At 50.8% G+C, this 17,993-nt stretch overlaps 5 protein-coding genes across 5 annotated transcripts; 4 read left to right on the top strand and 1 right to left on the bottom strand.

Moving 5' to 3' along the window:
- Positions 1–90: 90 nt before the first annotated feature.
- Positions 91–816, top strand: TREMEDRAFT_61555 (uncharacterized protein; the record flags this gene model as incomplete). The annotated part of the gene is made up of 3 exons (XM_007004031.1): positions 91–143; positions 284–551; positions 598–816. The coding sequence occupies 3 exons, from the start codon at positions 91–93 to the stop codon at positions 814–816; spliced, it is 540 nt and encodes a 179-aa protein (XP_007004093.1).
- A 1,203-nt stretch (positions 817–2,019) lies between these two features.
- Positions 2,020–4,488, top strand: TREMEDRAFT_61554 (uncharacterized protein; the record flags this gene model as incomplete). The annotated part of the gene is made up of 8 exons (XM_007004030.1): positions 2,020–2,092; positions 2,146–2,358; positions 2,422–2,522; positions 2,548–2,559; positions 2,649–2,989; positions 3,040–3,909; positions 4,070–4,333; positions 4,389–4,488. The coding sequence occupies 8 exons, from the start codon at positions 2,020–2,022 to the stop codon at positions 4,486–4,488; spliced, it is 1,974 nt and encodes a 657-aa protein (XP_007004092.1).
- Positions 4,489–8,120: 3,632 nt separating this feature from the next.
- TREMEDRAFT_61552 (uncharacterized protein) lies at positions 8,121–9,605 on the bottom strand (the record flags this gene model as incomplete). The annotated part of the gene is made up of 2 exons (XM_007004029.1): positions 8,121–8,525; positions 9,204–9,605. 2 exons carry the CDS (start codon positions 9,603–9,605, stop codon positions 8,121–8,123), a joined length of 807 nt encoding a protein of 268 aa, XP_007004091.1.
- Positions 9,606–10,411: 806 nt separating this feature from the next.
- On the top strand, positions 10,412–11,015 carry TREMEDRAFT_61551 (uncharacterized protein; the record flags this gene model as incomplete). Its single annotated transcript, XM_007004028.1, has 3 exons — positions 10,412–10,482; positions 10,555–10,759; positions 10,830–11,015. 3 exons carry the CDS (start codon positions 10,412–10,414, stop codon positions 11,013–11,015), a joined length of 462 nt encoding a protein of 153 aa, XP_007004090.1.
- Positions 11,016–13,670: 2,655 nt separating this feature from the next.
- TREMEDRAFT_61549 (uncharacterized protein) lies at positions 13,671–16,177 on the top strand (the record flags this gene model as incomplete). The annotated part of the gene is made up of 5 exons (XM_007004027.1): positions 13,671–13,731; positions 13,782–14,222; positions 14,270–14,615; positions 14,660–15,991; positions 16,162–16,177. 5 exons carry the CDS (start codon positions 13,671–13,673, stop codon positions 16,175–16,177), a joined length of 2,196 nt encoding a protein of 731 aa, XP_007004089.1.
- Positions 16,178–17,993: the final 1,816 nt, after the last annotated feature.

Raw genomic sequence — 17,993 nt, 5'->3', positions numbered from 1 at the left:
CTTCCTGGCACCTCATCACTTTCTTTTGCTAACATCCTTGAATGTTTTGCTGAGAAACCGCATCTAGACTCTCTTTTTAAGTGAATGACCATGTCTGACACCGGTAGTGATGATCGTCGTTCCCCATTTCCTCCCATACTCCTGTGAGAAGTTTCCTAAAAGCGATATTTCATGGCTGACGATATCCTTTTCAGTGGGAGGTTCCTGGGCCAAATGATTTGCGACCAGGGGGTGCCAAGATTGATAATCCCTCTCCTCCTCCCTCGTAAAGACACGGTCGCAGCCCTCCGCAGGGTGAAAAGAATAAAGATATCGGGACCTCGTTTGGCGGTGTGCCTATTCAACTTCCTCTTGAAGGTTGTCTAAGTTCTGGAGGTAAGGTCACATATCGTACTCCCTTGGCCCAAGCCGCGGGTAGGGGTGTTTTGGATTCGGTGGGGGCTCCTTACATTGAGAACGGGGAGATTATTGTTCCTAAAGAAGGGGGTCATCAGAACGCGTATCGTGATGTCGGAATTGTTGCAATTAATACAGAAAGTGCAACCGCCCAGGTAAGCTTTTTCTCAATCCCCTTTCCGAAACGCTAAATGGGGGTAGGGGTTTCTGAAGTACCTCGAAGCGTGGTCCGGTTCAAAAGCCGCGTCAACCAAGGAAAAGGTCAAACCAACTATAGACCTGTTGAAAACAAAAGGTGAAGTTATCGGTAGATTGGGCTATACCCTGCACAAACTGTTTGGAGATGCTGAAGGAGCAAAAGTGTCACGGCCGTCGAACAACTATTTCTTAATAGACCGACGGTCGACGAACCTCGGCTAACTTCACGCTCTGAGTCGATGTCTCACCCAACCAGGAGGGCGCAGACGTCGAAAGGGGTGTAACTACGGCGTACTTCGGCGTAGTTACTCTAACTAGGGTTTTGTTCTACTGATGGCGATGTATCTTGATTTATAGCTATCTCTATCTGTCTTTCACTACTGACAACAATCAAGGATCGCTGAAGAACTTCAGCGATCTTCTCAGCTAATATTATCTACTCCTCCTAGACGTTCATCCAACCCTCTCGCGCTTTGACGTACTTCAACGCACTTCGTCCAACTTCCCCGAGCCCTCGGCCATCCTCTTCCTCCTTCGACTAACTCCGCCTAACATCGCCGCACTTCTGCTCCCATTGTCCCTACTTAGCCTAACTCCGTCTAACTTCGCCGTACTTCTGCTCCCATTGTCCCTACTTAGACTAACTCCGCCTAACATCGCCGCACTTCTGCTCCCATTGTCCCTACTTAGCCTAACTCCGTCTAACTTCGCCGTACTTCTGCTCCCATTGTCCCTACTTAGCCTAACTCCGTCTAACTTCGCCGTACTTGGTGTCAGAAGTCCTGAGTTACGTGTAGAGTAAAGAGGTTAAGGCGTGATGGGGTTTTGATGGCCAAAGGAGGGTCATTGTTGGTGGAGTAATCGAGGTGTCACGACGTAGTTCGTGACAGTCGCCCCCTTCTTTAGCCGCGAACGTCCTCGTGAGCGATTACACCTCTGTCGTGTCAAGAGAACTTAGCAGCGTAGTACCCCCATTCTCTCCCTCCCCATGACCATCTTTCACCCTTCTGCTCTTTGCGCCGCACTTCGTAGTTGGGCCTCCTTTCACTCCAAAACCCGACAATGAGACTCCCCTAACTTCGTCGAGGTTTGCCGTAAGAAGCCCTGTGTCTTTTGTAGGTGAGACACGCTTCCTGAATGGCAGCCGAACAACACCGTTGTTTGTCGAAGTAACCCTCGCTTATATTGAGATGAGACACTATAGCGTGGGAATTTTGATCGTCCCTGCGATGCCTTTTGTTGATGAAACGCGAAGTTTGCTGCATGTTGACGACGAGGGTTTAGGTTTGATTATACTAAATACTGAGCAGTTCGTCGAGCTTCTCTCTTTTTCCCATCTGCTTTCAAAACTTTCTATCTCTCTTACCTAGAAAACAGATTTGTTACCTTGAATCATCTTTTATTTCTTTAAGTATTTTTAACGTCATGGCCCCTCCTACTCCCACCTCTAACCCTTTCGCCGCCATGAGGAACTTTGGTGGTATGGTGTCGTCTGCTCGTGAGTTATTCCTCGACACTTACCTTACTTCGCCGGACTTGGCTGATGTTCAGTTTCCTTCGGCGACAGATCTCGCCAAGTCTCCTCCCTCGGCCTCGGCACCCTCTCTTTGGGGGAGCCGTCTGGCGATGTCCCGCCTCCTCGCTCCGCTTCTCCTCCCGCCGGTCCTCCCGCTGGTTCTCCCTCTGCTTCTCCTCCTCCTGGTCCTCGCTCTGCTTCCCCTCCTGCCGCCAGTCCTCGCCGCAGGACGCCCGCCTTTCGTCCTGGTGAGTCTCCGTCCTCCTCCGACCAGGAGTCGCTCAGTGGTTCGGAGTCGGACGATCAGTCAGACTTCGAAGGAAAAGGGGGTGATTATAGTGATGAGGATGATAGAATCGTGTCGGAGGGTGAAACCGAGTTAGAGGAACACTCGGATGATGATATGGTGGCGGTTAGTGTAGAGGACAACAACGTAGATAGTCCTGAGCGTGAGTTCTTCGTCCAACCTCTCACACCTTCGCCGAACTTGGCCTTGTTTATCTGTTCTTTAGCTCTCCAAGACATTGCTAACTCGCAGCCGGTCCTGCCCCTCCCCCTGCTCAAATTGTGGGCCAGAAACGACGCCGTTCCCTCTCTTCTTCTTCTTCTTCCTCTTCTTCTTCTTCCTCTTCTTCTTCCTCTTCCGGGGTTCTCCCCCCCCCCCAACGCCATCGCCGCTGCTGCCGCTGCTGCCGCCGCCGCCGCCGGTCCTGCTGCCGCCGTCCCCGTCGCTGCTCCCCCCCCTTCTCCCAGAGGGGAGCCTTCGCCCAAACGGGTGAAGAGATCACTGCGGGAAGAAGAGTACTTGTGGGAGAAGATGAAGTCCGAGCCTGGTCGTTGGATCGCGGTTGGTGTTGACGAAGCGTGTGATCGTTGCCGGTGAGTCCACCTATTCGTACTACGCCGAAGTTACTCCTGCTAATTAGTAGACGTGAGATTATCACGTATAATCGTCCAAACTGGCCCTGCCTCAAGGCAGTCAGGCCACACAACAAGGCCCTCCGTTGTGCTTCATGCACGTCTGGCCCCTGCTCCTTCTGTCCCGTTTCTTCTGCCCAGGACATCCCGCCCCGTCCCTCCGACTCTTCGCCCTTCCCCCCTCCTCAGACTCCAGCGTCTGTCCCCCGTTCGCGGGTACCTCCTTCGTCTCTCCGGTCGGTTCGCCGTACTTCGCCGGACCTCCGCCCGTCGCCTCCGTCGCCGTCGCCCTTCGCTCCTGTGGCCGGCCCATCACGTCTCCCGGCTGTTCCTCCTTCGTCTTCTCGCCGTCCTTCGGCCTCTGCTCCTTCGGCCTCCCGTCCTTCGGCCTCTCGTCCTTCGGCGCCACGTCCGTCCTCTCCAGTGGTAGCTTCTCCTCCGGCTCACAGCACCCGAAGTCGGCGTCCTTCTGTTCCTCCGGCCACTTCGGCGGCCCCTCCCGTCACCCCTCCCTCTGCTCCCCAGAAGACACCGAAGTCTTCTTTAAAGAAATCAAAAGGGAAATCTAAAGAGAAGGAGGTTGCCTTCAATGATGGTGATGTGGAAAATGAAGATACTCAGCGTGCTGGTCCCTCTGCTCTCCGGTTGTCCCTCGTCCACCCTCGTATCTCCCTGGACGTCCGTATTCCTGAGGACGAAAAGGAATTCGCCACTTATCGTTCTCTCGTCCTCGGTCTCACTACTCAGCTTGAGGCCGCCCGAAATGATACATCTCTCCTGCTTGACTTCTCTTCTCGTCAAGCTAACGCTTTAAACAATCTTACTGCGGCGTTAGTAGATGTAGTCAACACTGGGGCTCTGGACGACGAAGCAAGGACAAGGTTAGCGGACGTCTCTCGCCGAAGCCTTACTGAGATAGCCGATGTTCGCCGAAGACTGTTCGACACCCCCTTCCTAGTCACTCCTATGGCGTATGAGCCACCACCGTCCCTTGACTGGTTAGGTCGCCGTAGTAATTCTCGTGTCCCAGCTTCCGCCCAGACTGCTCTCGACCTCCTCAGTCTTCCCTTCGAGTGTCTACGGACCATACGTTCTCTGTGACATGCAAGCTGCTCGAGATGTCCAGGACTTCGGTGACTTCTTTGGGGCTATGAATCGGGCATGGAATGCTTCTCTCTCTACTGCGTTCCCGTCTGAGACTCTCGATCTACCTTCGGTCATCGGTAGCCTCCACACCAATCCCGCGGGACCGAGTAGATCGAAGGAGAAAGGAAAAGGAAAAGGTAAGGGTAAGAGTAAGGACAAGTGAGCGGTACGTAGCTGTAATCCTATGTTGTATGCAGTACGTTCTATCTCCTAGCCCTTCGCAGTCGCCCTTCCTTCGGCTTAGTAGGGTGAAGTTCGTGGAACTTCGCCAATATGTCATCAGCTCCATCGACGTTCTCCACTGGTTCCCATGATACTGAATCGTCTGTTCCTTCGTAACCTAACCACTCCACCAAGTACTCTAACTTTCCTGACCTCTTATTTACTCTAGAGTCCACAATATCCTTTACCTCCCAAGACTCTCCCACATTGTCTACTTCTACTGGCCCAGGTGGCTCAGCTTGCTGACCAGGAAATATTGGAGGGTGATAAGGACGGAGCAAGGAGACATGGAATACATCATGGATACCTGCCATCGTTCCTGGTAATTCCAATTTACAAGCATGAGAACCTACCTGCCGTACTACCTTGTACGGCCCACTTTGCTTAACATCTAACTTCTTCATTGGTCTCTTCGTCTTAATATTCTCTAACGACAGCATCACTAGGTCTCCTTCCGCGAAGTTCGGCGTAGTCCGGTGTTTCCTATTGTATCCTTCGGCGTACTTCTCATTAGCTTTCTCAATTCCTTCGATACAATCTTTGTGTATTTCAGTCAAGTCTTTTACCACCACCGTAGCAGCGGGCACTTCGACCTCGCTAGCCTTTATCTCTTCAGCCCAACGAGGGTGATATCCATAGTTCGCATAGAATGGGGTTTTGTTTATCGCAGAGTGCTGGGTGTTGTTGTAAGCAAAGCTAGCTCGAGCGAGTAGCTTTGACCAGTCGTTCTGCTGATAGGAGGTGAATATTCGAAGATACAGTTCCAAAGACTGGTTGGTTCGTTCGGTCTGTCCGTCAGTCTGTGGATGATATGCAGTAGAGAGATGTAGTCTTATTCCGAGACTATCGGTCAAATTCTTCCAGAACTTGGACGTAAACTTCGATCCCCTGTCCGATACTATATTCTCTGGCAACCCATGCTGGGCCACCACATAGTCCAATATCAACTCTGATAGGCCGGCTGCGGTTAACTTCGTCGTAGTCGGGATAAAAATGGCCCATTTGGTCAACCGATCCACCACTACCAGGATGGAATTATATCCATGGGAATTTGGCAGCTCCTCGATAAAATCCATCGAGATGCTAGACCAAGGTTTCGTAGCTACCTCCAGTGGTTTAAGCTCCCCATGAGGTTTCTGCCTGTTAGTCTTCGCTCTCTGACATACCGCGCATCCAGCAACATAATCTTCGACATCCTTCCTTACTCCAACCCAGACATAATCCCTCAGGACTAGTTCAAGGGTCTTCGCCGAACCTGGATGACCGGCCAAGGCTGAGTCATGTCGCATCTTCATGATCTTCAGCCGAGCATCGGCGTAGTTCGGCACATAAATGCGATCGTCGAATGTGAGGAAACCTCTTGAGTTCCACCCCCCACGAAGGATTAGAGGAGACCGCGAACTACGGCGTAGTTCGGTGATTGATCCTGGTTCCTGCACGTTATCGTTACACGTAGGATGAGAACACTCAGCGCAAACGACTCCTAATAATTCTTCTCTGACCCCTTCTATGTCTTCGTCCTCCTGAACTCCAAGTACTAGATCCATAGGGTCCACAAGATCATTTTCCTTTACCTCCCTTGTCCCTTGCAATGCTCGAAGGAGGTGACGCAACTCCGACGTGGTGGCGTCAACTTCGTCGAACTTCGGCAGACCTTGGATAAGGTTGCTCTCTTGTACCATGGTACTTCCTTTCCCGGAATGATAGTCCGCCCGTCTAGATAATCCATCTGGAAGACTTGCCTGGGTTCCTGGCCGATAAACCATTTTAAACCTGAAGTTAGCTAGCTCCTCTACCCACCTACCTTGCCGAGGACTGAGTTGTTTCGGTTCCATCCAGTAGGTAAGGTTTAGATGGTCGGTAAGTACTGTGGTTTCTACCTGCAATAATAAGTGTCTCCTTCTTCTGAAACCCTCCACTACAGCGAGGAACTCCTTTTCTCCTACCGTATAATTCAGTTGAGCTGTGTTGAAAGCACCAGACTCAATAGCTACCGGGTGTTCTTGACCAGCCGTGTTGATCTGCGAAATTATGAACCCCCAGCCGAAGAACGACGCATCTGTCTGTAATATCGTCTTCAATGTAGGGTCAAAATGGGCTAACACCGGCGCAGTACACATCCTAGCCTTCAACTCTTTGAAGGCTGACTCCTGTTCGACTCCCCATACAAATGGTACCTCCTTCCTTGTCAAGTCATTGATAGGTCTAGCAATCTTCGAGAAGTTGGGGACAAAGCGCCTGTAGTAGCTTACAACTCCAATGAATCCCCTTGACTCTCGTAGATTCTTAGGACGTGGGAAGGAAGTGATGGCATCAATGTATTCTGGGTTCACCGATACACCTTTAGAGGATACCACGAAACCCAGAAACACCACCGAATCTCTTTCGAACTCGCACTTACTAGCTTTCACGTACAAGCTCGCCTTCCGCAGTACCTCAAAGACCTTCGCCGTAGTTCCTCGTAATTCCTCCAACGTATTCCCATAAATGAGGATATCGTCAATGTAGACCACGACTCCATTCCCTAGTAGCTCTCTAAACACCTCATTTAGGAAGTGTTGGAAGACCGCGGGGGCGTTTCGCAGCCCATCACGAACAACCAGAGATTCAAACATACCATACTGTGTCCTGAACGCCGTCAGGTGTTCATGTCCCTCTGTCACCCTCAACAATTGGTATGCTCCAATTAGATCTAGTTTGCTGAAATACCTTGCTTTTCCAAGTTCCTCAGTAATTTGACCTATTAGAGGGAGAGGGTAGGCATCTGGTATGGTCGCTTCGTTCAGTTTTCGATAGTCGATGACCATTCGCCATTGTCCTTCGGCTTTCTTCGGTATCATAAACATTGGTGAGGCGTATGGCGAGTTACTTGCCCGAATTCGGCCAGCGGCGATTTCGCGATCTAGTATGTCTCTCAGCGCGCGTCTCTGATCTTCTCCTTGAGCATAGAGGGAGGCGACCTTAAGGTTCGCCCCCTCCTTAAGCTCAAACTTCAAATCGTAGGACCTTGAAGGGGGAAGGGTCTCTCCTCCCTTCTTCGGATTAAAAACGTCAATGTACTGGTGGTATTGTTCAGGAACTACCTGGAACAACTCGTCTTGTTCCTCCGGGCTCAGCTCTTCAAGCTCATCTTCGCCGCGGAGGTCTATCGCGTCCGTCGGAGTCGGCAGCCCTATGGCCGCTAACTTCGCCGCACTTGGTGGGGTTGGGATGGGAAATTTCACCGAGTTGTCTCTTCCATCAAGGACAACCCCTTCCTTCCTCATCCAATCCCACCCTATCACAACATCTGCGTCGCAGAGCGTTGTTACATCGAGACAAACAGATCGCACTTCGGCGTCCTTCGTCAAACTAAATCCGACTTCGACAAACTCGGTGATGGGTCCAGCGACACTCACCGAGCCGTCGAACATGTGAACGGGTACGCTCACCTGATATCGCCTCTTTTCTACACCTATCTTCGCTGCCGCCCTAGGGCTTATATATGAACAAGTAGCTCCAGTGTCCCAGAGCGTAGTTAGCTTTATTCCATTAATGAAAATGTCCGATTTAGGTTGATCTCTGGAAACGGAAGGGATGAGGAGATGATTATCGACATTGCATGAACAAGGGGTACTGAGTGGTGTATTTTTGTATTCACAATCCTCTGGCTCCATCAGCTGTGTTTCTTTTATGGGTTTGGGAATGGTGGCCGAGAGAATATGGGGGACCCGCCGAGCCTCGCCTACTGCGACAGGTCCTCTTCTTTTCCCTGGTCCTCTTCCAAATCTACTTCTCCTCCAACCGCATTCAAGTTCCTCCTCTGTCCGAGAGGTACTGCGTTCCCTCCCGATCCTCCACCACGTTCTCCGAACTTCCCCCCCCATGGAGGCAACAGTCCAACCTTAACCTTAGCCTCCCTCACAGGGCATTCCTTCAGCCAATGTCCTGCTTCACCACACTCGGTACACTTCCCCTCCTTCCTCCTTGTCTCCCTCAGATCGGAGCTCGGCCTAGGCCATCTTCGGCGAACTTCGTCGATGTTTGGCGGTGTACTCTTTACCACCGTCGACATCATAGCCGCCTGGGCACCACCCTGCGCCGAAGGTTGCCCCTTTTCCCATTTCTTCTCTTCTTTCTTCTCCGTCCTCTGACTTTCCACCACTGTCGTTGTCCTTATCCCTCCTTCCCTTTTCCTCTCTGCCTCCTTCTCCACTTGTCTCCTCCACAGGCGGTTGTCCAAGGGAATCACAAACTCCAATAGCTCTTTCACAGTCCCAAACGATCTACCGTGTCTTGCAATTTCATCTAGAAGGTGCGATTTTAGTCCTTTCTTGGCTCGGTCAACTAGGTTTCCATCATCAGACCACTTAAGAATCGCAACATGTCGCTGGAAGGCGGAGAAGTAGTCCGAAGCAGACCCGATTTGCTTGAGGTCGTTAAGTTGTCGGGCCGCAGTTCCTTCTTCGTCTGGATCACCAAAGTTAGTCTTGAGGTACTTAATGAACTGATCGTGTGTCGTGAGGTACTCAGGAAGAGGTCTTTTGGATAGATCGGGCTGCACTGCCAGAAGAGGTGTTTCGCGTAGATGAGAGATCATGAAAAAGACTTTCTTAGTGTCGTCGGGGAAAAGATGAGAGTTCAATTCGAAATGTACGTCGCACTCAGACAGAAAGGCGGTTAACTTGTTCCGATCTCCTCTCCAGAGGTCTGGGTTAGGTAGCTTTATCCCCTTCCGTTGTTCGCCCACTACGCTTGGGGTCGCCGAAGTTTGCCGTCCCATGGCGTACCTCACTCCTTCTGATATCCCTTCTGCAATCCCGCCCACTGTATCCCTTTCTCTTCTCTGTTCCCATTCCTCCCTACGCCTTCTCTCCTCCATCATGTCTTTGTTCATATTCGCCACCATCTGCATCAAGGCCAACACCACCCCTTGTGTTCCTTCTTCTCCCAAGTTCGCCGTACTTCCAGTGTTCTCTCTTGGGCGTGGGGTTTGGTCTGATCCAAGTGGGGATCCCGCAGGTGGGAGAGCATTAGACGGAGGAGAAGGAGGGTTAGAAGGCACCGGTGGAACGAACTCATCTCCTTGAATTGATCCCCCCACACTATCCTCCACTCCAAGGTCCTGCCCCATTGCTCTGCTAAGCTCCTCCAATGCTCTCCTCTCGTTCTCTTCCATCCTGTCTCCATCCCTACTCATGCCTCGCGTAACTCTCCTTTCTGGTTCCATAATATCTTCGTACTTCTCCGAGGTTCGCACGGGTCGTCGGTAAGAGCGATCCTTGATACTGTCACGGCCGTCGAACAACTATTTCTTAATAGACCGACGGTCGACGAACCTCGGCTAACTTCACGCTCTGAGTCGATGTCTCACCCAACCAGGAGGGCGCAGACGTCGAAAGGGGTGTAACTACGGCGTACTTCGGCGTAGTTACTCTAACTAGGGTTTTGTTCTACTGATGGCGATGTATCTTGATTTATAGCTATCTCTATCTGTCTTTCACTACTGACAACAATCAAGGATCGCTGAAGAACTTCAGCGATCTTCTCAGCTAATATTATCTACTCCTCCTAGACGTTCATCCAACCCTCTCGCGCTTTGACGTACTTCAACGCACTTCGTCCAACTTCCCCGAGCCCTCGGCCATCCTCTTCCTCCTTCGACTAACTCCGCCTAACATCGCCGCACTTCTGCTCCCATTGTCCCTACTTAGCCTAACTCCGTCTAACTTCGCCGTACTTCTGCTCCCATTGTCCCTACTTAGACTAACTCCGCCTAACATCGCCGCACTTCTGCTCCCATTGTCCCTACTTAGCCTAACTCCGTCTAACTTCGCCGTACTTGGTGTCAGAAGTCCTGAGTTACGTGTAGAGTAAAAAGGTTAAGGCGTGATGGGGTTTTGATGGCCAAAGGAGGGTAGAGTAAAGAGGTTAAGGCGTGATGGGGTTTTGATGGCCAAAGGAGGGTCATTGTTGGTGGAGTAATCGAGGTGTCGCGACGTAGTTCGTGACAAAAAGGGTAGGTGGTCCTTGAAAATGAACAATTGGCACTGCCTAGTCCCGATTGTAAGGTTCTCGGGTTCTCGTAAAGTGTGGATTGCCGGACAGTAAGCCCCTTACGTTCTTTTGGTGAGGGGTAGTCGCTGAGCAGGAAGTTGCTTTTGGTGCCTCATCGATAGGGGCACCTGCAATCTATGTGTGGATTCCCGTGTCGGACCTAGGTCCCCATTGAAACTGTCGATGGCACAGTTCTCTTCTCTCTTACCCCCCCTCGATTTGGCTTTGGCCCGCTTGGCCAAGGTAGGCAATCATCAACATCACCGTCCCAATTGCGATTTTGAACATGTGTATGTCGCGTATGCTGAGGTGGAGAAAGTCGCACTAGTAGGCTGTTCTATTTCCGGGGAGTCCTTTCCACTAACGGAAATACACCGTTGACGGTGCAAAAATACAGGGTGAAGATAAACGAGTGCCCGGTCATACTTTCGGAGAGTGGTTGATATATTATCTAGACGAGGATATCATTGTTGGATCCTGGCAATTTGAACCTCCTTGTCACAAAGCGTGTGACAAGTCGAGCGAAAGTCGGGGAAGGGTATTTAACCAGCAATCAGCGGTAGGGTTAACCGCCAATCAATAGGCCTTTTCGTCACAGTGGTCAACAACACTGTCACGTTGGGCACAGTTATATCGTGCATATGCTGGTCAGTATGTCTCGTGACACTCCTCGACCCACCGTGAAGAGAACCGTTTCCCCCTTGCCCGCAGGGACATCATGTACTCCCAGGGCAAAGAAGGCCAAGACTAGAAAGGGAAAGGCCCGTGAGGATTCTCCTCATACGGATGACGACGGGCTAGTACGATGGGAGTCCCCCGAATAGTCTGTTGAATTGGTGGGGCGTGTGTATAATGAATTCTATTGTGGAAACAAATTTGTAGAGTATCTAAAAAGATTTTGTGAAACATGTGATTCCTTTTCTGTCTTGTCAAAGTATGCTTGGTTCTAGGTGTTTCCGGGAACCTGATAGGTTTCCGAAAGACGCGACCGTTCGGTCGGTTGTCTGTGTCTCTTAGCCGGCAAAATGGGAACAAAATCCTCGTTCACATTTTTGGCAACGGCTCTCTGCATTTTGCAGATCTCCAAGCATTCCTTGACTTTAGGATTACCACCAATCCAATCCATGGGTTGCCAAGTAGCTTCTTCAATTGGGTAGCCAACCCATTTGATTTTCAGTTGAACCTCCTTCTTTCCTTCTCCGGAGACCCTTATTGTCCTTTTCGCAAGGACCTTATCAATTTCATAAGTGTCTTTCTCTGAATCTTGCGGTTCTTCTCGTAATGCAACCATTGCTGGCTGCGGATTCTGAACTTCCCCTTGAACCTTTGATAATAGCTTAACATTGAAAACCAAATGGATGCCATTCACATTCATATGTGGGGGTGAATTGACTTTGTAAGCATTGTCATTGATTTTCTTGAGGATCTTGAAGGGACCGATGTATTTGGGGTCCAATTTCTTCATCGGCCTTAAGGTTCTGAAATTCCTGCTGTCTATCCAAACCTTTTCCCCCTTTTCGAAACTGGTTAGCCTTCTTCCCTTGTCGTACTGATGTTTATACAATTTCTGAGCTTTTTGAAGCTTTTCCTTCGGCCTTTCCTGTAATCTTCCTAGAGCACTAACACGTGCGATTGCGGGTGGAAACGGTAGTTCAGTGGCATTGTCAAAAATGGGTTGCATCATGTCGGTTCGGTATTCCCTGCCCGAGTAAGCAGAAAGCGGGGACATCTGGATTGAGCTATGGTAGTTTGTGTTGTAGCAGAGTTCTGCAAAATGGAAAAGCAAACTCCAATTGTCCTGTTCCGTATTGACATATACACAAAGGTATTGCTCAAGCCATTGATTGATTCTGTCACGGTCCTGTCCTTGACAGATCTCTAAAGATCAAAGACAGGTGGACTGCAACTGTTTAGTAAGCTTGAACAACGACGGTTAGTATGTTGTTCGTGAACTTGTGATGTGGTCGGACGGCTAAAGTGACTTGCGAAGGATCCGAGCAAGTCGAGATGACAACAAGGGTGTGTGATATGACGTGGACAGGGGTTTTTGTCACAATCGTCGTTTCTTCTCCTCTTCTGACCGACGGTCGACAAACCTCGGCTAACTACGTCGTAGTGGGGCGTCGATGTCTCACTAGGACAGGGTACTCGTAGGGGAACTACGGCTAACTATGCCGTAGTAATAGGTCGAGTGGTAAGTGATAAGGTGATCGTCGAATAACTGCGGCTAACCTCGCCGTAGTACGTCGAACTGCTCGGTGGTAGCTCTCCTTAACTCGGTGGTTGTAGCTACTGAATATATCGCTCGCTACTGACAACAATCAAGGATCGCTGAAGAAGTTCAGCGACCTGTAACCTATCTATACTACTCCTCACTTCTCATAGAACGTCCCTCAACTCCTGCACTGCCTCACGCTCAGTCCTCTTCGTTCAACCTCGCCGTACCTCGCCATATCCCCGAGATCCTACTCTACTCACTTCGACTAACTTCGCCTAACTTCCCCTGCTCTGCTACCCCTCGGCTCCCTTCCCCTAACTTCGTCGTAGTTCTCCGCTAGGCGGGGTTGTCGTGACAAATAATACCCTCTTGGTTCTCGTAACTTCGCCGTAGTCCGTCTCAGTGGTTCGAGTGGAGGTTGGTGATGATGAAAGGAAGGTCGGTGATGAGGAAAGGAGGGTCGGTGATGGCGGTTGTCAGGGATGTTACGACGTAGTTCGTGACAGTCGCCCCCTCCTTAGGCGCGAACGTCCTCGTGAGCTTCGTATGCATGTATTGAAGAAAAAGACACTCAGCAGGTTGTAGGAAACACAATTGGTCATATATCAGTTGTTGGTAGATGATACCATGGTTCGTTGTGAATCAGACAGTTAACTTCGTCGAAGTTCACCGTGGTTGTTTGTTGTTACCCTGTGGTAATTACGTTGTAAGTGAGACAGAGGATTTGGGGTACAACAAACCTCGTCGAAGTTCGTCAGCGTATCCCTAACTTATATGAATGTGAGACACGTAGTGTGGGAATTTTGATCGTCGCCATGGTGTTTGTTGTTGCTGAGACACCTTGTTATGCGAAGTTACCAGCGCCCTGACGACGAGTAGTCGTGTCAGTTATACTAAATACCCAGTACTTCGGCCCACTTCTTCTTCTTCCCCAGTACTAATCCTAAATCGTACTATCATCGTATATCGATTCTCCACCCTTACCTTAACAAACATCTCAATTTGACATATTTTAACAATATGAGCACTCGCCAACAACTCGACGCCTACCAGGCCTTTATGGATCGTTTCGCCGCTACCCGTTAGTTCATTTGTGCTGCTCATAAGCTAGCGTATTGCTGATCAATTCAGTCTCTCAGCAGAGGGATACCCCCCGTCAAGTGTCGTCCATGGGTTTTGGGGCCCTGGCAATTACCGACGGTTCGCCCTCTGTCGGCGCTCCTGTCACTGGAGCTCCTGCCGCGGTTCCCTCTGTCCCTGTGTCCCCCGCTACTGCGCCGACCCCTCTCTCTTCTGGCCAGCAGGAGGTCAGACCTGCTCCTGTTGGCCCTTCGCAACCTTCGGGTCAGTCCGCCACTGTGGTGGAAATTGATGATGACGACGAGGAGATGGATGTCGTCAGTAGTGACGAAGAGACGGGTGATGTTGTTGGTGATGAGAGAACGGGTGGTGCAGGTGGTGATGATGAAGAAATGGGTGATGTAGATGAAGAAACGTATGATGTTGATCTTGGTGACGAAGAATTGTTTGAGGATAGGGATGGTTGGTTGTCCGAGTTAAACGCATTAAGTCGTACGTTCCCCATTGCATAACCTGTCCGTGAGTGCTAACATGTACAGCTGTTCGTGAAGTCGATGGGTCCCCCGAGGTTCGCGTGAGGGTATTGAGTTCCAATGGGAAGAAGCGCTTAGCCTACATGGCTAAGCTGGACGAGGTCAAGGTCAAGAAACGTCGTCGGTTGTCCTCCGCCCAGGGCAATGTTCGCCCTTCGTCAGCAAAACGGACCGAGGTTACTCGTAGTCGGTCTCCGTCTGTCCTGGGAGAAAAGTCTCCCTCCCCTACCAAGGAGCCAGGGAGTGCTCGTAAGGTGTCGTTGCGGGAACAAGATAGGCTATGGAAGCTGTTTGTCGACGAAAGGGAGCGTTGGGAGGTTGCCAGTCCGGACGAGTCTTGCGATAGATGTCGGTAGGTCTATTCCCACGAAGGTTTATACATCTGCTGATCAATAGTCGCGAAATTATCACATACGGGAGAAAGAAATGGCCGTGTCTGCGACCGGTTAAACCTCATAATCGCGGATCCCGTTGTGCTTCCTGTACTTCCGGCCCTTGCTCGTTCTGTCCCCCCAATATCGCTCGGGACATTCCCCCAAGATCTTCTGCTCCCTTCACCCCGTCTGCCGCCGTTCGTCACCGTCTCCCCACGGCCCAGGACAAGGAATTCCCTTCTCCCCCTCCTTCGGCGAACTTCTCCTCTCCCGGCCCGACCTCGCCGTCACCCGCCGTCCGTCGCCCGCCAAACTCTCCCGTGGCCGGACCGTCTCGTCTCCCTGCTACTCCTTCGGCAGGTTCGTCTCGTCGCGCGCCTCGTCGTGCTCCTTCCGCCTCTCTCCAGCCCTCTACTCCTGTGGCTGGTCCATCTCGTCTCCCGGCTACCCCCTCGGCCGGTCCGTCTCGTCCTACCAGGAGCCGTCCTACTCCTGTCTCAACACAAGAGGACTCTTCTCTTAGTCTTCCTCCTGCTCTCGGTACCCGAAGCCGTCAACCATCTGTCCCTCCTGCGACTGGGCTCTCAACCCCTGCCCCTCCTGCCAACACTTCTCCGTCGAAGGCTCCAAAAGGGAAAGGCAAGAAGAAGAAGGCTGTCCAATTTGAACCTGCCGTGGTAGAAAATGAAGGTACTCAGCTACCAGAGGAAATTCCTATTCCCCTAGACCACCCCTACGTCACCGACGATCCTCGAATCCCAGAGGAGGAGAAACAACTGGCTACCTTCCGTTCTCTCATTATCGGGTTGACCACACAGCTGCACGCCAATCGACGAGACACGGCGAAGCTTCTCGAGTATTGCATGAAACTGGTCTCTGGTATGAACACTCTGTCCCGGACAATGGCAACTCTGGTAAGCTCGTCCGATATAGGCCCATTAGCGCGGACGGAGTTAGCTAGAGTCTCTCGGGAGCTTATTACGGAAATGAGCGACTTCTACCGCAATCTCTTCGACTCTCCTTTCCTCCTGAATCCCATCGAGTATCTCCTCCCCCCCACGCTTGACTGGCTAAGGCCACCCAATCCGGCTCGACTCAGTTCTCAGGATGCTGCCTTCCTCGATATCCTGGCTCTTCCCCCGGACTGTCTTAGAATTCTTCGGCAGTTATGGAAGCTGCCTAGTCTGAATATCGCTCGTGACTCTGCTCTCCACGACTCCCACATTCTGGCCTTCAATATGGCATGGAGAGAGACTCGGGCCCTTCGACGGGTAGTACCACCGAAGGATACCGAGAATAGTTCTGGAGGTGGTCCTCCACCGGGGAACGGGGAACAGGGAGGAAGTTCGCAGCAGTGAGTTGTACTTAGCTAATGTTGTACCCGTTGTATGGATTACTTCCTCGCCCGTGATCTCACCACTCGTCCTTTCTTCGGTTTACCAGGGTGAAGTTCGTGGAACTTCGCCAATATGTCATCAGCTCCGTCCACATTCTCTACTGGTTCCCATGATACTGAATCATCAGAGCCCTCGTAGCCTAACCATTCCACTAGATACTCTAGCTTCCCTGACCTCTTGTTTACTCTTGAATCCACAATATCCTTTACTTCCCATGATTCTCCTACGTTATCCACCTCTACCGGGCCAGGTGGTTCAGCTTGCTGACCAGGAAATACTGGAGGGTGATATGGACGGAGCAAGGAGACATGGAATACATCATGGATACCTGCCATCGTTCCTGGTAATTCCAATTTATAAGCATGAGACCCCACCTGCCGTACTACCTTGTACGGTCCACTTTGCTTAACGTCTAACTTCTTCATAGGCCTTTTAGTCTTAATGTTCTCTAATGACAGCATCACTAGGTCACCTTCCACGAAGTTCGGCGTAGTCCGGTGCTTCTTATTATACCCTTCGGCGTACTTCTCATTAGCCTTCTCAATTCCTTCGATACACTCTTTATGTATTTCGGTCAGATCCTTCACTACCACTGTAGCAGCGGGTACCTCAACCTCGCTAGCCTTTATCTCTTCAGCCCAACGAGGGTGATATCCATAGTTCGCATATAATGGGGTTTTGTTTATCGCAGAGTGCTGGGTGTTGTTGTAAGCAAAGCTAGCTCGAGCGAGTAGCTTCGACCAGTCGTTCTGCTGATAGGAGGTGAAGATTCGAAGATACAGTTCCAAAGACTGGTTGGTTCGTTCGGTCTGTCCGTCAGTCTGTGGATGATATGCAGTAGAGAGATGTAGTCTTATTCCGAGACTATCGGTCAAATTCTTCCAGAACTTGGAGGTAAACTTCGATCCCCTGTCCGATACTATATTCTCTGGCAACCCTTGCTGGGCCACCACATAGTCCAATATCAACTCTGATAGGCCGGCTGCGGTTAACTTCGTCGTAGTCGGGATAAAAATGGCCCATTTGGTCAACCGACCCACCACTACCAGGATGGAATTATATCCATGGGAATTTGGCAGCTCCTCGATAAAATCCATGGAGATGCTAGACCAAGGTTTCGTAGCTACCTCCAGTGGTTTAAGCTCTCCATGGGGTTTCTGCCTGTTAGTCTTTGCCCTCTGACATACCGCGCATCCAGCGATGTAGTCCTCAACATCCTTCCTTACTCCAATCCAGACATAGTCCCTTAGAACTAGCTCAAGGGTCTTCGCTGAACCTGGGTGACCAGCTAAGGCCGAGTCATGTCACATTTTCATGATCTTCAGCCGAGCATCGGCGTAGTTCGGCACATAAATGCGATCATCGAATGTGAGGAAACCTCTTGAGTTCCACCCCCCACGAAGGATTAGAGGAGACCGCGAACTACGGCGTAGTTCGGTGATTGATCCTGGTTCCTGCACGTTATCGTTACACGTAGGATGAGAACACTCAGCGCAAACGACTCCTAATAATTCTTCTCTGACCCCTTCTATGTCTTCGTCCTCCTGAACTCCAAGTACTAGATCCATAGGGTCCACAAGATCATTTTCCTTTACCTCCCTTGTCCCTTGCAATGCTCGAAGGAGGTGACGCAACTCCGACGTGGTGGCGTCAACTTCGTCGAACTTCGGCAGACCTTGGATAAGGTTGCTCTCTTGTACCATGGTACTTCCTTTCCCGGAATGATAGTCCGCCCGTCTAGATAATCCATCTGGAAGACTTGCCTGGGTTCCTGGTCGATAAACCATTTTAAACCTGAAGTTAGCTAGCTCCTCTACCCACCTACCTTGCCGAGGACTGAGTTGTTTCGGTTCCATCCAGTAGGTAAGGTTTAGATGGTCGGTAAGTACTGTGGTTTCTACCTGCAATAATAAGTGTCTCCTTCTTCTGAAACCCTCCACTACAGCGAGGAACTCCTTT

Source organism: Tremella mesenterica (assembly GCF_000271645.1).
Source record: "Tremella mesenterica DSM 1558 unplaced genomic scaffold TREMEscaffold_4, whole genome shotgun sequence".
Classification (NCBI taxonomy): Eukaryota; Fungi; Basidiomycota; class Tremellomycetes; order Tremellales; family Tremellaceae; genus Tremella; species Tremella mesenterica.
The sequence above is the reverse complement of the archived record's forward strand: the minus strand, read 5'-3'. Positions and strand labels throughout refer to the sequence as shown.